The following is a 20,693-nucleotide window of genomic DNA, read 5'->3' on the forward strand; positions in this document are numbered from 1 at the left end:
TCCCTGGCCTTGCCGGTGCTGTATGAGTGTGTGGACGGGGCTGCCTGAAGTGAGAGAGACTGTGAGAGAGCCGTGTGCTGTGGCTTATCCTTGTCCTATGCGGATTTTACCACTGACTGTCAGGCCGAGCGGCTCGCATCATCTAGGGCAGGCCCCCCGTTCAGACACCCCCTTTCAAAGATTCCTCAAAACGCGCACCGCTGAAGGATAATTGTGGTTGCCCTGCTTAGTCAGTTTTATTTCGGGGGAATATTATCGACGCTGAGGACTTGGGAGAGGAGAAAAGCGGAGAGGCGAGGATGCTCAGTGGGCAAGGCGAGAGATGAGCAGTGGGCATGGTAAGCTGCATGCTGTAGGGTTGATGATGGAGAGGGATATAGTTTCCCGAGGTTCTTGGAAAATTACTTTCCTCTTAAGTGAGTCCAAAAATTAATGCTATATGTAGTGCTATATATAATGTTGCGTTTCTGATGGAAGACAACTCCAGCAGCAGTTGGCTTTCCTCAGGAAGCTGCCTCACATGGCAGCCCGCACAGGGTTTCCACCGCAAGAGGGGGTGTGTTTGAGAGAGTGTGTGTGTGTGTGTTTGAGAGTGTGTGGGGGGCATCATGCAGACCAACCACGGGCCCCTTGTCCCCTCTCCTTTGCCCCCTGAAAAAAAATGTTGATTGCAGTGCTCGGGACTTTTCTGGGGGAAATGATGCCCGTTTCCGCTTACATTAATCTGAAACTGTCTTTATCCCTAATCCACGCGATCATGCTTAATCTGACCTCCAATCTCAGCCTTGCTTTAAGGAGTTTTCGCCGTTTATTCCCAAACCTTGGACTCTAATATTCAGCTAGAAAAACACAGACGTTTTCACCTGTTTCAACAGCACGCATGCGCATCTACAGACGTGGCCGACGGAGTGACGTTCGTGTCTGAGCAATTTGACGCGTCAGATGGTCAAAGTTAATCACCCTAACTTGATTTTCTTTCTCCACGGGATAATTGTTCATTTTAATTAACATTTTAAAAATCGCTGATACATGCAGCTCTCACCTCCAGGAGCTGAACATCACAAATTCACTTTATGATGTAATCAAGTGAATACTCTGGGTACTGGTTCCAATTAAATGACTGAGAGGCTCAGGGAACTTTTGTTTGAGTTGTACCTGCAGATGAGCCATTTGGATATCGTGTATACTCTATGGATATGGATCTAATAATGGACCAATAGCCAAACCTCCAAAGTGCTCTTATTCATAGATTGCCCCTGTGCTGAGACTTAATCAGATATGTGCATTAGAAGTGAGCTGTACAGACTTATCTGGGAAATACTAAACTATACAAACCCCCTGCTCTTTGAAAATTGGGATTCATATATAAATCAAATGGTGTATGTTATAGCAGAGTTAGAAATGGGTAAATGTATTTGTTAGACTCATGAAACCTCCTCTCACCCGGCTCATCCTTTTGTCCAGGATTCCTTCCACTTACATGCTCTGAGAATACACACAGAGATATAATATTACTTCCACAATGTGAAGTTTCTGCTCTCAAATCTCCAGATAAGTTGATTTAAAGAACTGTGGTCTAAAACATCTCATGTAAGTAGAAAGCACCAGACTGCAATAACCTGTGCTTGTTGGTGCATATGTGTGTTTGTGGATCTGAGCTGAAGATGATTGTGCAGAAAGATGATACTGGTAAAGTTGCTGAGCATCACTTTCTTCTTTGTGCCCTTCGTTCTCACTCACTCCCTCTCTTCCTCTTGCACGTCCCTCTCAGACTCATCATCCTCTCAGAGTTTTGCTCTCTGTGTCCCTGCTGTGTGCATCTCATGTCCTCTGTGCTTCTGCTGATGTTGGCGTTTCAGCAGGAAAAGGCGTCCTGTGACTTGTTTCAGTCTTTGTGTACTGCTGTGCTACAGCAAAAGTTCAAATTAAACACAGCAGATTTGTGGATGGATTACTGAATGGTACTTACAGGTGCATGTCCAGCTGCCCAGTAGGTCAGTGTCCACATCAGAGTCCTTGTACTGGGAGTTCCAACTTACTATGTAATTTTATTTTTTTTATTTAATACAATTATTAAATATAAGAATATGTTGGATCGAAGTACATTTCTACTTAGGGAAAACATCATTTGAATGATATAATCTTGTTTTATTTTCAAATTATGTGTCACCATATTTTTGAAATATTTTTAAGCAGCAAAATGATACAGAAAGAGATACTAGAAATATTTTACTAAAAATATTTAATACCACCCAACTATTATTAAAAAATGTTTCAATATCTATATATGTTGTTTGGTGTTCATTTTAATACCCTAACATACCAAATATTTATATGTAAAGGATATAGGAAATTATATTATATATTGGTATTAAAATAGAAGTCCCTAAAAGTCTAATTGCAAGCAGGGCGACGGCTTTATGGCTTTAAGGAAACTCTTTTGTTTCATAACATAACTATAGCATAAATTAATTAATAACTAACCTATCTCAGAAGATATAAAAGCTTTGATTTGGCAGAGTTATACAGTTTTGCTCTGGATACCCTTACTGTCGCAACCCCAAAGGGGATTTGTGTCTTCACTTGGAAGCAATCCAAATATCTTTGGCGTGCCAAGCAAATGTGTTAACCACTACATCATTATCCTCGTGTGCTATTGCTCACTATCATTACCTCGGAATCAAATAATAAAACGTCCAGCTGTGTATATATTTATTTAAACAGTGTTTTACTTATATAACACCTTGTTATTGCATTGCTCAGCAATCTGTTATAAAAAATAGTTTTCCATCATAGTATTAGAAGAAAATTTGTGTGCTTTGTCTAGTATATATTACATTATAGTCACCCAAGGACACTGTACAGAGCAAATAAGACAGGCATAAAAACAGGAAATAAACACAATAATAAAAGAAAGTTTAAGAGCATGGAGAAGTTATATAGAGTATGCTATCTTGAACAGGTGGGTTTTGAGGGTGGACTTAAAAAGAGGAATTGAAGTGATGTTTCAGAGGTCAGAGGGTAGGGAATTCCAAAGTCGAGGGGCAAAGCGACTAAAAGCCCTGCCCCCCGTGGTAATAAGACGAGAGTAAGGAACAGAAAGGAAAAGAGAAGAGAAGGATCTGAGGCACCGGGATGGGATGGAGATCTGTACCAAATCAGAAAGGTATGTAGGGAAAGAGAATTGATAGCCTTAAATGTATAAAGGAGTATTTTAAAATTAATGTGAATTGTTTTTCTGAATTGCTTATTACCAGTGTTTATGGTAATATGGTTCTGGTAAGTTTTTATGTAACTTTTATGTCAGAAGATGCATTTCGGTTAAATCTATAACCTCTTTTATGAGAGTGACCAGGCCAAAATATAGATAGCAGCACAATTAACAGGGTTGATGACATTGCAGTCATAGATAGAATAATTTATATAATATTCTAAATAAATTACAAAATTATGAAGCCTGAATATTAGTTATTAAATATTTGCCACAAGGGGGATAATAAACTTGGAGGCACGCACATCTGGCTATGTGTTCTGTGTTTTTTTGGCTGCTTTTATAAGACATTGTAAGGTGAAGACCCCGCTGTATTCAGGAGAAAACCCCAACAATCAGATGACCTCCTATGAGCAAGCAGTTTGCAACAGTGGGAAGGAAAAAGTCCCTTTTCAGCAGAACCAGGCTCAGACAGGGGCAGTCCTCTGCTGTGACTGGTAGGAGGATGACGGCAAAGAAAAAAGTAAAAGTGAGCATAGTGAGACAGAACAAAATACAGAAAATACAGTAGAGACAAACATTTAATGACATGCCTCAGTAGTATGTAAACATAATAAAAGTGGTGAGTGTAGAAAAAGAGCTCAGTGCATCCACTGAAGTCCTACGGTAGTCAAAACCCATGGTTCCTGGTCACCTGATCAAGCCCTAGCTATAATCTTGGTCCAAAATGGTAAATGGCCTGTATTTGTATAGCGCTTTATAGTCCCTAAAGCGCTTTACACAACTAGTCATCCACCCATTCACACACTGGTGATGGCAAGCTACATTGTAGCCACAGCCACCATGGGGCGCACTGACAGAGGCGAGGCTGCCAGACACTGGCGCCACCAGGCCCTCTGACCACCACCAGTAGGCAACAGGTGAAGTGTCTTGCCCAAGGACACAACGACTGAGACTGTCCGAGCCGGGGCTCGAACCGCCAACCTTCTGATTACAAGGCGACCTCCCAACTCTTGAGCCACAAGCACCACTAATCAAAGTTTTAATTCTACTCTTAAAAACAGAGAGAGGCCTGAAACCTGAAGGTTCTGCCTCCTATCCTACTTTTAGAAACTGTAGGAACTACAAGTAGCCTACAGTCTGAAAGCATTGAGATAACATGATACTATGAGGTCTTTAAAATATGATGGGCTCTGATTTTTCAAGACTATAAAGGTTTCAAACCTTTAAAGTCTTGAATTTAAAAGAAGAAAATTATTGTGATGTATTTCAGACGTGCACTATTGTAGTTTAGTCATCTGGCCTCATAGATACATATAGTTGGGTATCAACTACATAGGAATAAAAATGTATGTAGTGTTTGTCATTAGAGGGATTTTTTTAAAAGTATATTTTCTGTCATCTGACAATTTAGTGAGTTGAAGACAGATGAAAAGAGATTTAATTTAGGGGGGTCACCCTAGCTCAGCTTTGGTTTAGTAGGTTAATTACGTTCTGTGTCAGTGGAAGCTTATAGTCGCTGGCAGAGGGAAATGTATCACAGGAACCCTTAATGATCAATTCCCCCATGTCCTTTGTGAAATACGAATTTGGAAGAGCAAATTGGGTTGCAAGTGTGTGTCTACGCGCACACAGACTGTGCACGGTGGCCTGAATAATATAAGCTACCAAGTAGCTTCATCAAACACCTGAGTGCCAGAGTTTTAGTATGACCTACTTCTCCATAACGGGGCACAAACTAGAAACCGCTCTGTCAGTCATTGTTTACATTGTCATTTCACTGTTCTCTAATTGACACAGACAACAAAGAAATTGCTTTTAAGTTAGCTTGTTGATTTAGTGGTGATGGTCAAGTTAGAGGGCAGCGTCAGTCTGTTGATGGTTTTCTTGATACATTATTGGTGATTTCTGATTGAGTCAGCACATATGAAACGGTGAAATCAATGACTATGGAAGTACACAAATGCAACAATAGCAGCAACTGCTCCACTAGCTTTACAAATGTCCAGCCACTGTGTACAACATATAAAACTGGATCTGGTCTGGAAATCACTCAAAGTCCTCATCTATCATCATGAAAGGTCCACTGAAGGTGTGGAGAGAAGCACACCACCAGGAGAGTGGGTAGCGCCACTATACACACAATACAGCAGGCATCAGTGACAACAAACAGAGCATTACGTAAATTAGAGACAGCATCAAGGGAGGAGCTTGGCGGGTTGCAAAGCAGCTTGCATATGTGGAAAGGCAGCTAAAATAACAACATATTTGAGATTTGATGATTGGATGTGTACAAGCCCAAGACGAGGGCTGCATTATGTTTCTGCATCAACCAGGGCAGATCGAGAAAGACGTAAAAGTACTTCATAAAAGTCATACTGTTCATACTTTTTATATATCATCTTCATTTCTTTCTTACAGGGGCATCTTACAATTCCCGACAGAAAAGAGGAGCCTTCACTGGCATAGCTACCTCCCCACTCTTCCCCTCCTCCCATCCACATTTCCCTCTTCTCCCCCATTCTTAAACCGTTGACCGTTTGTTTATCGCCTTCTCTCCCTCCATATTTCCCCATCATCTGTCACCATGACAACCTCAGCCCTGCGCAGGCAGGTGAAGAATATTGTACACAACTATTCAGAAGCAGAGATCAAGGTATTGTATTAAATGTGCTATCTTCTTCGAGTGTCACTGTTTATTAGTCATATTAGATTAAAAACAAAAAGTCTGTGCTTCTTTCACTGCTGACCATCATACAGATAAGCACTTGAGATCTCTCAGACGTAAAACATAAATGGATGTTATTCCTGTGCTGCCAACGTGCAGGTTCGTGAGGCCACCTCAAACGATCCATGGGGGCCATCCTCGTCTCTCATGTCAGAGATTGCTGACTTAACCTTCAATGTGGTGGCGTTTGCTGAGGTCATGGGTATGGTGTGGAAGCGCCTCAATGACAGCGGCAAGAACTGGAGACATGTCTACAAGGTGATTTCATGAAAAGACATGAGTGTTGTTGTTTAATCTGACTTTGTAAACTGTAGCTTCTCTGTACTTGTTGGCCATCCACCGACACTCACTAGCTCCACTGAATAACAGTCATGCATCTTTAAATTTTGTTCTTCTGGATGAAAATGTCAGTTGTAATGTGCACAATATGTTGACTACAAAAAGTATTTGGGAATAAATGTGCTAATCGTGATTTGACTCCAGGCCCTGACACTGTTGGATTACTTGCTGAAGACAGGATCAGAAAGGGTGGCCCAGCAGTGCCGTGAGAATGCGTTCACTATTCAGGTATTGGAGTGCAACAAAAAGAGCTGATTGATCATTGTTTATTGATCACATCATGTTAACCACAACCCTGCGTCTGTTCAGCTAGCTAAATTTTATACTTAAAAAAAACTCACTGTGATGTCTTTTGTGTGTGGTTCAGACCCTGCGCGACTTTCAGTATGTGGATCGTGATGGCAGAGACCAGGGGGCCAACGTAAGGGAAAAAGCACGCCAACTGGTCTGCCTCCTTCGGGACGAGGAGCGGCTGCGCCAGGAGAGGAGTCAAGCCCTTAAGACCAAGGAGCGAATGGCTGGTGGAGGCAGTGGAGGGGGTGGAGGTGTTTATGGAGGTATACCCCCAGCGTATCACCCAGGCAGACGCACAAGTCAGCCCAGCATGGCTGTGCTATACGGGGAGGAATTCAGTCGCTCCAGAGGCTCTCCGTCTTCCTTTAACTGTGAGTATTGTGAGTAAACTGTGAGTAAACTTATCTGGAACACTAACCGCCTTCTATTGTATGATAGCAAGTTGCGAATAAATAGATCAAGAGTTAAAAATACACATTTAAATTCAGGATCATTGCCGCATCCCTAATTAAATGTTTTTTGCGCTGTCACCCAGCACTTTGGACAACCACATGGATTATCAATACTGCAGCGTAGGCCTGAAAATATTCAAATGAGCCCCATACTTTGTGTGCTTCTTGTCTTTCTGGAACATCATCATCCCCACATCAATCGTTTCTCCTAACTCGGTCTTATTCCATTCTCCCAAAATCCCTCTGCAGCCTCGTCCTCGTCTCCTCGAGCCGCTTCAGACCTGGAGCAGGCTCGACCTCAGACCAGTGGGGAAGAGGAGTTACAGCTCCAGCTGGCTTTAGCCATGAGCAGGGAGGAGAGTCAGAAGGTAAAACAACACACAACAATACACATACACACGCACGGTATGATAATGTGGATGTCCTCAGGTGTAGCTCCTGTCCACATATACACACAAATAAGTCCTCTGTATTCAGTGCCTCTTGATGATTCCAGTAATGAAAATGAAAATGTTGCAAACATTTTGAACATTCGCCCACCTTCAGCTAGCCCTTCCTTCCCCTGTTACCATAGAGACAGATGGAGACACAGAACTACAGACTGCTCAAAGCCTTAGCCTAACGGAGCATGTGCAGGTACACACAGAAACACACCTCAGAGCTTAAAGTAAGCAATTATTAAATATTGTGTGTCTTTTTGTGTATTTGACGACATGGCTCATATGCTTTTACTGAGATTTTCCTGGTATTTTTAAAATGTAACATTAATTTGATATTTCTTTTGTCATTTGCATTTTTTTAGTTATTCGTCTTTGTTCTAATGTATACATTTTCTTGGCCATTAAAGGTACAAACTGAGAGCATGATTTTCAGCTACATTAGCTAAGCACCTCCAGTCTCTTTGACTAGAGGCTGTCATTTGTGCTGTGCACCTGGTGCCAGTGAACCAACAGGCACAAACTTTACATTTTACATGACAGCTCCCTCATTTGGAGAATAAAGAAGAAGCACATTATCCAAAAATAAAACACTGAAAATTAAGTGGAACGTAATTGACTTGACAAGATGCGGGGAATGAAATTAATAAATGGCAAATTTAAAGGGAAAATAGAGTTAGGACGCATTACTGTGATGTAAATAAATATGGAAGCAAATTTAAACAGAAATACAATTAAGTTGCATTTTATAAATTGATTAACGCTTACATTTATTTTTTAACACTGTTTTTGCACATTTAGTGTATTTTGAGTCATTCATTCGTGCGTTTCTTTATTTTGAATTTTTGGCAGTTACAGTCCTGAATAATGGCGATCTCACTAACCCTCTTCTTCCTTTTCTCCAGCTTTTACCACCTGTCTCCTTATCAGGAGATATCATCTCATATGATTTTTCATACAAGTACTGCTTCAACTCTCATGTGTAATTTTGGAAGATTTTCTCTCTGCTTTGCGCTTACCCAGCTTCTGCTCTTTGTAAACTAAATATTTCAACAGTACAAAACAGCCACCAGTGCCGCGTTCGGTCTGCTGGGCCAAGCAGCAGAAAAGTGTTTAACCAATGCCAGTTTTTGTGTGCGGGTCTGCACTCATTGCCACGATGGTAATGCTGATGATGTCACAATACCGCCCCTGCAGGAGCAGCGCTGTCGCCAAGGAGACGAGTCACTGTTACAGAAGGCCCTGGATGAGAGCCGGAGAGAGAGCCAGTCAGAGACGCATGAGGTGAGTTCAAAAATGTGTCTGTATACAATGGATGCCATGTGTGTGGGTACATGCATGGAACATGAGTGTGAATTTGTATGAAAAGGTGGGCGGATGCATTTGTAGGTGGTTGCTGGCAGGCATTTGGAGAAAGAAGTTGAATATAGGCTGCAGACTACGAGGCAGGGATGGACAACAAGCCTAAAAATAAAATAAAATAAACAACAAAACAGCCTTATGATCGAGTGTTGAGAGAGAGACAATAGAAAGCTGAGAGAAGAGAAAGAGGTGCTTGCTGAATGATAATGACTCTGTCGTGTCTAACCTTGAGCTCAGCATGACATTTCCCTGAAAGCATACTTCTTATCTTGTAGCACATCAGCTCCTTTACTCATTGGCCTGTCAACAAGCCAATCAGAGTCAGCTGCAGTCTTATGTAAAGGTTCCCAAGCCTTGTAACTGGTCTAAAAGTAGGATAGGAGGCAGAACCTTCAGGTTTCAGGCCTCTCTCTGTTTTTAAGATTAGAATTAAAACTTTGATTAGGGGCGATCGTGGCTCAAGAGTTGGGAGTTCGCCTTGTAATCAGAAGGTTGGCGGTTCGAGCCCCGGCTTGGACAGTCTCAGTCGTTGTGTCCTTGGGCAAGACACTTCACCCGTTACCTACTGGTGGTGGTCAGAGGGCCCGGTGGCACCAGTGTCCGGCAGCCTCACCTCTGTCAGTGCGCCCCAGGGTGGCTGTGGCTACAATGTAGCTTGCCATCACCAGTGTGTGTGTGTGAATGGGTGGATGACTAGTTGTGTAAAGCGCTTTAGGGACTAGTAAATGATCGAAATCACTGTTATGCCATCACATGAAAAATAGAGGGAAAAGGGGAAAAGTTAACCTCTAAATGGCTCTTTCACTGACAAAATCTTAAGATTTTGTGTTTAGCATAAAAGATACTAAATATAAGTATACTTTATTAGAAAAGTCAGTTTGTTTTAACTACCTCCTTAAAAAAATTAAAACTTACATAAGTTTTCTCTTAAGCCTGTTTTCAGTGTGATTGCACTGGGGCCCTGTCTGCACTTTGTGACCGATTATGTTGAACATTGAACTCTATTGAACAGATTCTCGTGAAAGCGGCCCTCTAGTGTCAAATTGGAATTTACAAAAAGCAAAACCCTTCTTTGTGTGGAGCAGAAATGTAAACACATAAACCTGACATTTCTTTCTGCTACCTTTCAATTTTCACATGCAACAATCTGATATGAACATATTTGAAATAATTAAAACTGAAAACTGGTAAAGCAAAACTAAGAGCAGTGAGAAAATAAGCTTGACTGACTTACAAAGTCAGGAATCATAGTTCAAGCAGTAGATCATATGTCGCCATATTTGTGTGAAATGGCAGTGATGACTTGTGTTTTTTATGCCATTTCAGTTTTTTAAATTAAAAACAAAGTAGGTGTTTGTTTCCATGTTCTAACTCACATTTCCTCTTAACATGGCATTACAATGCAGGTTCAGCCCAGTATGATATAGTTTTACCACATGGGCAGGGTCTGAAAGATAACATAGAAGCTTCATTTGATGCTTTTCTGTGAGCAGAAATAGAAATTTCTCTGTAGGTAGATATCTTCCTGTTTACTGTCCTGTAGGATTCTCTTCTGCAACTGCTGTGCTGCAGAGTGGTCTCTAAACAGTACAACCTGAGAAATTTATGAAACGATGACACCGTTTCTGAATGACCTCAAGCAATTTTCATTTCATTATATAATGTACGCTCATTACAACATACATAAAGCACAAACACCAGATGCAAGATGCAGATGCTGTGGTGGATCTTATTAATAAATTATACTCTACAGTAATAGAGCAATGGACTGTGTAACGCAGAAGGGCGTCAGAAATTATCATAGCAATTGTAAATGTGTGTTTTCAGCAGCAGCAGCAGTGAAACATAACTGCAAAGAAACATTTTCAAGTGAGCTACAGTAAGCTCTTTATTGGTAAGGGAATAAACAGAGCAGCAGATTCAGTCTGACTTTAGGAAGTTGCCATTGTTCTGTGAATACCATGGATCTTTTCTTTTCATGAGTTAATACCAAAAAGCAGATCTGTGTTTGTCTTTTTTTGGAACACTGAATAGATTTCTCTTCCCAGAAAAAAACATTATATTTCAGTAGAGCTGAAAATTGCAACAGATCAATAACTCTTAACTGGAACACCAGCAAGTGCACATTTCTGTACTTTCAGTGTACAATAGTTTCTTACTCAGTTTGACTCTCAGATATTTACATAACACATTTTTACTCAGACAATTCATTTAACTTCATTTGAATACAAAGTGAAATCATTAGTGTTAATACAGTTGTCAGTGGATTTTACAGTCACACTGACTCTGTGAGTTCTCCGGCTGTCCTCAGTAGGATTGGGTGCTTTGAATGTTTCTCATTAACTTACACAAACCTGGAAACAAATAAGACAATGTTTGATCCTGAGATGTTTTCCTTTGCTTGTAGTCTGCCATGTTGGATCTAGTGGACATATTTGGATCCTCATCTGAGCCCCCTCTGCCACCTAGTGACCCTTGGAACTCTGCTAAGCCCACCAGTAACGTCTCTTCTGACCCGTGGGACTCTGTAGGTAGGTGGATCATCACAGACAAATCACATGAACATCAGTGTGATGCAAGAGTGCATTCAAAACAGCAGCTTCAAAGTGAATCTTTTCTCTCCCTAACAGCAGTCCACTCAAGCACTCCTGTGATTGGTAGCCCCTGGACAGCCCCTCCCTCCTCCAACAACACATCCAATCCTTGGGCTCCTTGTACCAACTCATGCACAGACCCATGGGAAGCAGCACCTGCTTCCTGCAGTCCTGTCAATCATGCGTGGGACAGCCCAACAGATGGAGGTGCTTTCATTAGGACACACACACACACAGTCGTGTTTTCATATCTTTGTGGGGACATCTAATTGACATAATGCTTTCCCTAGCCGCTTACCCTAACCATCAAAAATGAACCCTAACCATAACCTAATTGTAACCCTGACACTAAAACCACATTTTCACTCTCACAAATGCCTTCAAACTCGTGGGGACGGGTTTTTGTCCCCATAAGGGCTGTTGGTCCCCACAAGTATAGTAACGTTCCAAGTTTTGGTCCCCACAAAGATATGTAAACCTAGTACACACACACACACACACACACACACACACACACACACACACACACACACACACATATATATATATATTGATTGTTTTAATCCAAAAACATAAGCACTTCTGCTGTTTTCATTGATTCTCATTTTTCCGTGCAGATGCTGATGGGACGGATCCATTCGCTGCACATGAAGAAGAGAAACCTAAACAGGAGATTCCCGCAGTGTCCTCACCTCAACCTGCAAGTCCCACAGGTACTATTGTACATAAAAGAGAGAACTGTGGGCTTTACTGTAAGATGAAATCATGACAGAAGCGACTTATATGGTGTACCACGGGTGGTTGTAGTAAGAATAACATCATGCAATATGATCTTTGTTATACCTGTGATACCTGTGATATTTTGTACTTTTAGAGGTACTATGGCTTGTCACTGGGGTGGTACCGTTCAAAGTAATGCCATGGCACTTTTTTCTGCTCTTGTAGTTTATTACCTACAAGAGATGGGTTTTGAACTTTTCGTGACAATTTTGTAGCTCTGAAAGTTTAAATCTCACAGAAACTCTTTGTTTTGTTTTTTTTGTTGTTTTTTTTTCATTTGTACAACATTTAACATTATGTAATATTATCGTTCATCAAAATCTAATTTTAAAATCCTTTTTTCTGCCTTGTGAAGATGCAGAGTTGTTTGGGACAAAACCAGAGTCTGACCCATTTTCTGGTCTAGACTCCAAGCAGGACCCATTTGGAACGGAGCCACCAGTGAAACCCCAGGTAAACGGACGAGATTCAGCCAGCCCGGAGATGTTTGACCTGTCACGGCTAGCACCCCCGCTCAGTGCCCCGGCTACACGTGTGTGTCGGACTCCAGAGGCTTTTCTGGGACCTACGGGGGCCTCGCTGGTGAATTTAGACACTCTGATACCCCCCAACCCCCCTACAAAGACGCACAATAACCCTTTCCTCTCAGGTAAAACAGCATTTTAAATTTACATACAGAAATATTACTGTGATATTGTTAGTTTTAAGTTTTTCAGTGGCACAATTTTGTCTTCACAGGTCTGAGCGCACCATCTCCTAACAACCCATTTCACTGCGACCAGCCTCGCCTCACCCTCAACCAAATGCGACCGTCCTCCACGTCCCCACTGCCCCCCCACATGCTGTCCTACAGCCCGTCGCTGCCCCTTCCACTGCTCCACCAGCCTCCCATCCTCCCCTCTTCTTTCACACAACCTCCTGCTGGACTCCTGGACCTTCCCTCTAACCTCCCACAGCCCCTGCTTCCCCTTTCTCCACGACCAGCACCCCGCACTCAGTCACAAACACACAGTCACAACCCTTTCCTCTGAGACTCTAACATCTTGCAAGCTCTGGTCTGCAGAGAGAGACAGAACTGACTCTTTTTGGGTTAATCTATGCTAACTGCAATGAGACTAGTTTAAGCGAGCCTGAACTGGGTCCTGGTCTGATGTCATTGTGCACACTTGAAGTAGACTCGGATGGGATGTATTTGTGTCTGTGTAAGGACACAACAGCTGCTACTTAACCTGAACTCTTGAAGAAAAGCTCGCTCACGCACACACACACCTATACATGCACTCAGGCGCACTTTAGGGTGCACAGACACAACAAACATGTACACTGCACCAAACTAACAGGGTGTATCTCAACAGTCCCTCTAATGCCTTTTCCCCATCAAAAGAGACAACTCCAAGTATCTTTTCAATCCTGAACTTTTCCTTTAAAAGCCTGGGATGAAGCCACACTCTTTGATTGTCTACGAAGCTTCACCAGGATCCTTACCGCTGCTGCTTCACCGACAAAAGCATGAATGCCTTCCCCACCCAGGATTCCAAACTACGCTACTCTCTTGAGCACCTGAGATGAGCTCTTCAAATAGATCCTATTTTTTCAACAAGTTGACATCTAGAGCTTTCTGTCACTTGAGAAAGTCCAAAAGTGTGGTACTGTAAGATTTAAGAAAGCATAGACAAGAACTAATCAATTCCCTCCCACCTTTACATTATAATATATATTTTGCATTGCCTTGCTGCCTTGCAATCTCAATAGCATCTGATCCTAAGTTAGCTTGGTTATTTATCTTTCAAGATAAGAAGCCTCAACATGATCCTGATGGATTCAAAACTGGACTAGCCTAGCCTAAGTTCAATTGTACAATCTGGCACTAAAGTGATCACTTCTTTAACCCCCCCCCCCCGTGCCTGTCTCTACATCTTACCCACCATGCATTCTTAACCAGTGCATGCTAGCACTAGTTAGGGGAGGGGTGTACAACTAATTTCCCCCACAGGCAACATGAGAAACTGAGACTGTTTGGAGGAATGTACCGATAAGCCAAACTCAGTTCTGCTGGGAAATAATGTCAACTCTGTATATGCTTATGGGGCGCAGCCCTTCACAACAGTCCCGATTACTCATGTGGCCCTTTGGGAAAATGAATTGGCCACCCTGAATTAGGAGGACCTCAGGGAGACTGCCCCTCTTTCAATGCGATTCAACCTCACTAAATAGAAAAGTATTTGACTTTAAAAATAAACAGGAGAATAGGTGATTTTATTTTTTTCTGATTAAAAAACGATGGGAGGATGAGAATATATACAAGGAAGCAAGGAGATGTGGCGGAACAGATCTAAATGAAGTTATTACAGATTATAGAACAATTCATTGAGCTGTAGCTCCTCTTCTCCTCTGCTCCTTGTTCATGTCAGTGTTAGGAACAAGAGAATCTGAGATGAATAAGAGATGTTTGGTCATTACTGCACTGAACCTGGACTTGAATGTGAAATGCCTGCCTATAAATACACACAGGCTTAGTACATATGTATTTAACAGAATGATAATGCTGTATTATTAACTATTATACCAATAAATTGATGGTGTTTGCATTATAATTTCTGAAGTATTGTCTTTTTTTTTGTATAACCCCTTTTTTGAACTATGACCACTAGATGGCAGTGCTGTGTAAGACGGTTTTAATGCCCTGCATGTTTTGCAGCAATGCAGTCTGGGCAACATCACCCCTGGGATATAAGACAGATAGGGTTACTTGTCTGGTAGTCAGCACACTTGAAGTTCCAAGAAGCAGTTCAAACATTTCACGGTAATCACCGTGTTGATTGTTGCACCATAGCAGCTGATCTCTAGCCATGTGCAAACAAGCTTTTAATCCAACCAAACATCTTACTTGTTGCACATAAATTTATGTAAGGAACTGATTAACTCTATTAATCATCTAGCTTTCAGAAGATGTTTGCAAAGATCTTTTCATATGTACAATTTAATCTACACATGCATCAAGAAGAAACTGTAAAGAAATCGATTCCTCACACTGTAGTTTGTTAACATTTTTAAAACAAGACATCAGAACCCTGAAAATTAGACTTTTAGTGTCACAGGCAGGTCTTTGGACTGCCTTTGCTCGGAGAAAAATCTGAGGGGTGTTATGAAATGAGAGGGAAAGTTATATTTCCATATTAAGGTTCTGCTATCATTAGATATTTTCCATTTATTACCCATTCATAATGGTATTTGTCAGCTTCCTATCTGCATGGCTCCAAGATCAATTAAAACAACTAAAAGGGCTTTCTTGCAAACTCTCAATAGGTCAAATATCTGGGTTTCCAAAAGTGAAACTAAATGAATCGAGAAAATCCAATCATGCCTGTACACCCAGAAACACTCGCACACTTCCCTTTCTCTTTAATGTCTGGCATTTCTGTCCAAACAAAATCAAGTGCAGTCTGATCACAGATCTAAACAGCTGCAGTCTCAACCTTCTGATACAGTAAATCAACTGGTGTGCACATTTGATATACAACATTGCCATGTGGTGTTGATTTGGTGAAGGCAGGGGTGGGGGGTAAACAGGCAGCAGTGAGTGATTGTGGGAACAGTTGCAAGTGTGAGTGAAGACTGTGCTCTAATGCAAAAGTACCGATTAGGTTCTTAGAGACCTTGTGGGCCTGCATTGCAAGGAAATAGATAAACTTCACTTCCAGCCAGTACATAACCTCTGCTTGAACCTCTAATTGTGTTTTAGTTAATCTTGCATGACTCACTACGACTATCTATCTCTATCAGTCAGAAATTAATATCTGCCTTGCTTCATAACCTCCAGCGCAACAGTCTAGTGAAGATAAATAAGACTGCCGTTTGCAGAGAGAAATAAGAGACTGATTACACATACAGGCACGCATCCATAAGAGCAAACGGTCATTGTCGCAGGTGTGGGCCTACTGGTGTTGGCCAGAGGGGCGGATGGCGCGATATGGCAGCCTCGCTTCTGTCAGTCTGCTCCAGGGCAGCTGTGGCTACAACCATAGCTGCCTCCACCAATGTGTGAATGCGAGAGTGAATGAATAGTGGCATTGTAAAGCGCTTTGGGTGCCTTGAAAAGCGCTATATAAATCCAATCCATTATTATTATTATTATTATTATTATTATTATTATCTGTGCATTGAGTCTAAATGTTATCTAAATTCCACTTATCATACATTAAAAAAATAATTCCTGGTTTGGACCTCATCTGATGACACTAGCTGTTGTTCCTGGCCTGCAGTGAAGCAGCTGTCCAATTTAAAGGATCATTCAGAGTTATAGATTAAGCTAAGCCTGACTGAGATGTTACAGTAACATGGGAACAATTAGTCTCAGCACGTGCACATAAACACAGTGTGTATTCACTTAAAACAGTTTTTTAAACGACATCCTGTCCATGCAATGCCCTGATTAAGGAGGACCGTGTGTGTGCAATAAAATTCAGAACTTCATTAAAAATTATCTCAGGACATTAACCAGAAGAGGAAGGCAGTTTATGTCTTCATAAAGTGGATAATATACAAGTTAAGCAGCTTGGTTCCTCTAGGCTTTTCTCTTTTTATTGCTCATGAATGGTTTTATCAGTGCACAAAAAGAACAAATGAGGATTATTTTGAGAATAACAAGGGGGTTTAGCAATCTATACAGTGGAAGTGAAGCTAATGTGTAACAGAGTTTAGATATCATGACTTCAGCATCACTAATTCCTATACACACAGACAATCTTCCCTCGTGATTCTGTTACTTTTGAAAATAAAAACTATGATATAAAACAATGGCCCATCCTGTTTTTCTGTCTGCTCACCAAGACAAACATCCCATGCTATGGCTGCCAACATTAACATGAAAAACACACTGATCTGGTCCCTATTCAACATGAGAGCTAAGAGCTGCACAGTTGTATGTCATCAGTGCTGAGTCTGACCAAACAGAACAAAGAAGCCAGAACGACACACCCAGCTGTTTACTTTAGTGAGTTATAGGGATAAATCTTCTTCCATTTACTTGAAAATAAAATTTTAAGATACTAAGATACTACAAACAACGCATCGGTGACATTAGCAGAGTGTATGACTTAGTCTTTTATTGTGCCAAGAACAAATCAAGCATGAGGCACGGTTGTGCTTTAAATTAAAACGATGATGAAATTTGTTTTATAAACATTTAAAGTCATTTTAATTACCTGATAATGTATGTATTATTAGTTGATTTAAAGGATTGGGTGCTGATAGATAGATAGAATTTTTTTTAATTTATTACTTTACTACTTTTTCACATCACTGTAGATAGATAGGTCGATCGATTAAAATAAGTAAATAAGACAATAACCATAGATAACTATAATAACTATAAATAAACTTATTGTACGAGTCACTTATTTATTTATCCATTGTGATATATTTTACTGTAGAATTTTAAGTAAGAGATTAGGCTTCTGTTTTGTAATTTTGCGCAATGGATTAATAACAATAATAAATATTAATGAAAAGGGGAAATATATATATATTTTATATATATATTTATATATATACATATATATATATTTTTTTAAATTTATATATATATATATATATATATATAGATATATATAGCAGCTGGATAGCGTAGTGGTTAAACTACACGCCTTTGGAACAGAGGATCGCAAGTTCGATTCCTGCCTGGGGCGTCTGTATCCAGTAAGGGTCCTAAGGCTAGACCCCCTATGCTAAGCAAGCCTACCGCAGACATGAGCGAGACAGATAAATATGAAGGCATGCCGGCTCGGACGTCGCCCGGATCAACAAGGTCCGCGTCAGGTGTTGAGGAACCAGGGCACCCTGACGAAAAGTGGGCTACTGGAACAAGAAGGCATCGGTGGGCAAGGGACGAAAACAGGGCGTTGTTGGAATGCTACTACGCAAGTAACCCCGGCGGAAGGGGCTACATGAATAGGATGAGGGACCTATGGATTCTTCGATACCCAACATCCACAATGACAGCGAAACAACTAGTAGCTCAGTGTTCCAACATTCGAAAGAAGGGACTGCTCTCACAGCTAGAGATTGACGAGGTACAACACAAATGCTACGGCAAGGAGGAGTCAGGACGCCAGGTCAGGGGGGAGATATCATCACCCCCACCCGAGATTGGGTACATAGCCCCAAGTGCGATAGGAGAAGGATCGTTGAGTGCGAGAGGAACTGACCTGAAAAATAGGATCATGGCCAAGCTTGAAACCTGGATCCCCCGTAGCCGGTTACCAAGATTACGTGAAGTACCCTCAGAAGGTCTGCTAGATGATGTTAATGCAGCACTACGGGCAATACCTACAACCACGATTACCGACACTAACAAGCTGATCTACAATACGGCAGCAGTGATCAGTGAGATGCTTGGCTACAAGTTGAACAGCCACAAGGGGCAGTACCCTCCATGGAGAAGGAGGCTAGAGGGCAAGATCAAAGTAGCACGGAGGGAGGTTAGCCAACTAACAGAGTTGCAGAAAGGTGCGACAAATAAGGTGCCTAAGAAATACAGCAAGCTGTCCATACCTGAGGCCTTGGAAACTGCCAAGCAAAGACTCACAGCCTTGGCCAGCCGCTTGAGGAGGTACACCAGAGAGATAGAAGGCAGGAGAATAAACCAGCTGTTCTCCACAGAACCAGCAAAGGTGTACTCTCAGTGGCAAGGGAACAATAAGAGAACAGCACCACCAAGGCTGGAGACGGAGCAATACTGGAAGAGCATATGGGAGAAGGATGCAACCCATAACGGCAATGCTCAGTGGCTAGTGGATCTGAGGGCAGACCACAGCGACCTCCCTGAACAGGGTCCAGTAACCATCACAGTGGCAGATATCCAAGAAAGGGTCTCCAGTATGAAGAGTTGGACAGCACCAGGGCCCGACATGGTTCACGCCTACTGGCTGAAGAAGCTGACTGCACTCCACGAGCGTCTGGCAGCACAAATGAACCAGCTGCTAGTTAACGAGAGACACCCGGAATGGCTAACCGAAGGTCGGACGGTCCTGATCCCCAAGGACCCCAAGAAGGGAGCGGTCCCCTCCAACTACCGACCAATAACCTGCCTCAGTACTACATGGAAGCTCCTGTCAGGCATCATATCGGCTAAGATGAACAGGCACATGGGTCAACACATGAGCGGGACACAGAAAGGAATTGGCAAGAATACCAGAGGTGCAAAACACCAGCTACTGGTAGACAGAACAATCAGCCGAGACTGCAAGACCAGACTGACCAACCTGTGCACTGCCTGGATTGATTACAAGAAGGCCTATGACTCAATGCCCCACAGCTGGATACTGGAATGCCTAGAATTGTACAAGATCAATGGGACCCTAAGAGCCTTCATCAGGAACTCAATGGGGATGTGGCGTACAACACTAGAGGCCAACTCCAAGCCCATAGCACAAGTTACCATCAAGTGCGGGATCTACCAAGGAGATGCTCTGTCCCCACTGCTGTTCTGCATAGGCCTGAACCCCCTCAGTGAGATCATTAACAAGACTGGCTACGGATACCGACTACGGAACGGAGCAGTTGTCAGCCACCTCCTGTACATGGATGACATCAAGCTGTATGCCAAGAGTGAACGAGACATCGATTCACTGATCCACACTACCAGGCTATACAGCAATGACATTGGAATGTCGTTCGGACTGGAGAAGTGTAGTCGGATGGTAACAAAGAGAGGGAAGGTAGTCAGAACTGAGGGGATTGAACTACCAGAAGGCAACATTGCAGACATAGAGGACAGTTACAAGTACCTGGGGATCCCGCAGGCAAATGGGAACCATGAAGAGGCCGCTAGAAAGGCTGCAACCACCAAGTACCTGCAGAGGGTCAGGCAAGTCCTGAGGAGTCAGCTGAATGGTAAGAACAAGATCCGGGCCATCAACACATACGCCCTGCCCGTGATCAGGTACCCTGCTGGGGTAATAGGCTGGCCAAAGGAGGAGATAGAAGCCACTGACATAAAGACAAGAAAGCTCCTGACCATGCATGGAGGGTTTCACCCCAAGTCCAGCACCCTGAGGCTGTACGCTAAGCGGAAGGAAGGGGGCCGGGGACTGGTGAGTGTCAGCACCACAGTCCAGGATGAGACAAGGAACATCCAAGAATACATTGGGAAGATGGCCCCAACTGACCAAGTGCTCAGTGAATACCTCAGGCAGCAGAAACCCAAGAAAGAGGAGGGAGACGAGGAACCATCATGGAAGGACAGGCCCCTGCACGGTATGTACCACCGGCAGATAGAGGAGGTGGCTGATATCCAGAAATCCTACCAGTGGCTGGACAAAGCTGGACTGAAAGACAGCACAGAGGCACTAATCATGGCAGCACAAGAACAAGCTCTGAGTACAAGATCCATAGAGGCTGGGGTCTATCACACCAGGCAAGACCCCAGGTGCAGGCTGTGTAAAGATGCCCCAGAGACAATCCAGCACATAACAGCAGGGTGCAAGATGCTAGCAG

At 42.4% G+C, this 20,693-nt stretch overlaps 1 protein-coding gene across 2 annotated transcripts; it reads left to right on the top strand.

The window, feature by feature from the left end:
• Positions 1–13: 13 nt before the first annotated feature.
• epn3b (epsin 3b) lies at positions 14–14,762 on the top strand. Of its 2 annotated transcripts, none has more exons than XM_085410446.1 (12): positions 14–338; positions 5,633–5,867; positions 6,039–6,197; positions 6,423–6,506; positions 6,646–6,943; positions 7,274–7,392; positions 8,659–8,745; positions 11,231–11,354; positions 11,454–11,624; positions 12,035–12,130; positions 12,553–12,846; positions 12,936–14,762. In XM_085410446.1, exons 2-12 carry the CDS (start codon positions 5,799–5,801, stop codon positions 13,226–13,228), a joined length of 1,794 nt encoding a protein of 597 aa, XP_085266572.1. In that variant the 5' UTR covers positions 14–338; positions 5,633–5,798; the 3' UTR covers positions 13,229–14,762. The 2 variants fall into 2 exon arrangements, with proteins under 2 accessions (XP_085266572.1, XP_085266571.1); XM_085410445.1 differs by having other exon boundaries at positions 5,812–5,867.
• The last annotated feature ends 5,931 nt before the right edge of the window (positions 14,763–20,693 follow it).

Source organism: Rhamphochromis longiceps, linkage group LG6 (genome assembly GCF_057381845.1).
Source record: "Rhamphochromis longiceps isolate RC_006_pf linkage group LG6, R_longiceps_female_GT1.1, whole genome shotgun sequence".
Lineage (NCBI taxonomy): Eukaryota > Metazoa > Chordata > Actinopteri > Cichliformes > Cichlidae > Rhamphochromis > Rhamphochromis longiceps.